This window comes from Rhagoletis zephyria, unplaced genomic scaffold (genome assembly GCF_001687245.7).
Source record: "Rhagoletis zephyria isolate East Lansing unplaced genomic scaffold, Rhagoletis_zephyria_1.1 Rzeph_scaffold_68540, whole genome shotgun sequence".
NCBI classification, from domain to species: Eukaryota; Metazoa; Arthropoda; class Insecta; order Diptera; family Tephritidae; genus Rhagoletis; species Rhagoletis zephyria.
This window is the reverse complement of record NW_016225591.1, coordinates 1-1367: the sequence shown is the minus strand read 5'-3', so window position 1 is coordinate 1367 and position 1367 is coordinate 1. Positions and strand designations below refer to the sequence as shown.

The 1367-nt window shown below is 36.0% G+C and overlaps 1 protein-coding gene across 1 annotated transcript; it reads left to right on the top strand.

The window, feature by feature from the left end:
• Positions 1-474: 474 nt before the first annotated feature.
• LOC108356985 (cytochrome c oxidase subunit 7A-related protein, mitochondrial-like) lies at positions 475-942 on the top strand. Its single transcript, XM_017608081.1, has 2 exons — positions 475-502; positions 585-942. The coding sequence occupies exons 1-2, from the start codon at positions 485-487 to the stop codon at positions 897-899; spliced, it is 333 nt and encodes a 110-aa protein (XP_017463570.1). The 5' UTR covers positions 475-484; the 3' UTR covers positions 900-942.
• The last annotated feature ends 425 nt before the right edge of the window (positions 943-1367 follow it).

Below are 1367 nucleotides of genomic sequence, written 5' to 3'. Positions count from 1 at the left end.
GAAGCGAATGGATTGGCGAACGCAACTTAAATATGCATTAAGAGTGTTCTCTTGTACCAGCTTGTGCAAGTTCTTTGCATCGCGAATACTCTTAATGCCTAGTAGTTTCCGAATACCTTAGCATATAAAACTCAATTCTTTCTTAAGTAGACTTTGGTGGTAATTGCTCATGGCCACAAATTTAATCATTTAAAATGGACTAGCTAGAGGGATGGACTTCAGTACGAAAGCGAATGGTGCAATTGGTAGTGTATTGGCATAAAGGCCACATTCTATTTCTCCATTATTATAAATTTTTTGTGCTGTATATTCATGATAAATCAAGCTTTATGTTAACCTAGCGGCGGTATTTTTTACCCATGATTAAATTATTATTATTATTATTCATTATTGAATCATGTTTTTTTACCTACGAGATCAGTGCCAAAACTGAAATATTCAAAATTGTTTGTTTGCTCTTCGTGAACTGTTTCTTTATCAAAGGATGCTCGCATTGTTTCGTGTAAGCAGGAATATGACTAATATATTTATGTATTTGAAATTTAAAAATGTATATTTATATGGATGTATGTTTATTATTGCAGCCGACGTTGATCCGAGGGAGTAGTCGCTGCTTATTAGCGGAAACTAGACGATTTAGCGCCAGTGCAGTCGGAGGTCCTGAAAAAGGTGGTAAAAAATCGGTTTCTTGCGGCCCAAGTGCAGGTCCCTCGAAGAAACCTAATCCTGGCTTTGAGAAAATTAAACAACTGCAAATGCATTTTCAAAAAAATGACGGCAAACCGATACATCTCAAGGGTGGCAGCAGAGATTTGATGCTGTATCGTGCAACATGGGGTTTGGCTTTGCTCGGACTACTACTGCAATTCCATTTTTTTGCAATGTATATCATTTACTGAAATCGGCATTTTTTTAATAAATGTTTGCTTAATTGTAATGAACAAAAAATAAAAGCGAACATTTACATGTTGATATTAAATAATATAATTTAATTTTCATATTATATATTTTCACGATATGCTTTTCGTCTTATCATCAACATCCAGTTTATCGATGACCTGTTTTAGACAGTCTTTGGTTGATACTCGCTCTAGGTCGCAAATACGTGTCAAGTCCATTGTAGAGATTTGTTCAATCATTTCCTTAATTCGTTCTTGTTTTATAATGGCTTTAACCGATTGGCGCGTTCCAGGCGCGACACCAATGTTGGGTCGTTTCTCCACTTTTTCTGCAGAATTTTCAATTTGGCGCCCCTTTGAGCGGTAATGCTGTTCGATTAGCTGTCGAATTTTCAGTTTCGTTGCCTTAGTTTTTCGATTCACTTTACCCAGCGCAAGATTGCGAAGTTCTTGAAAATTTATTTCTTT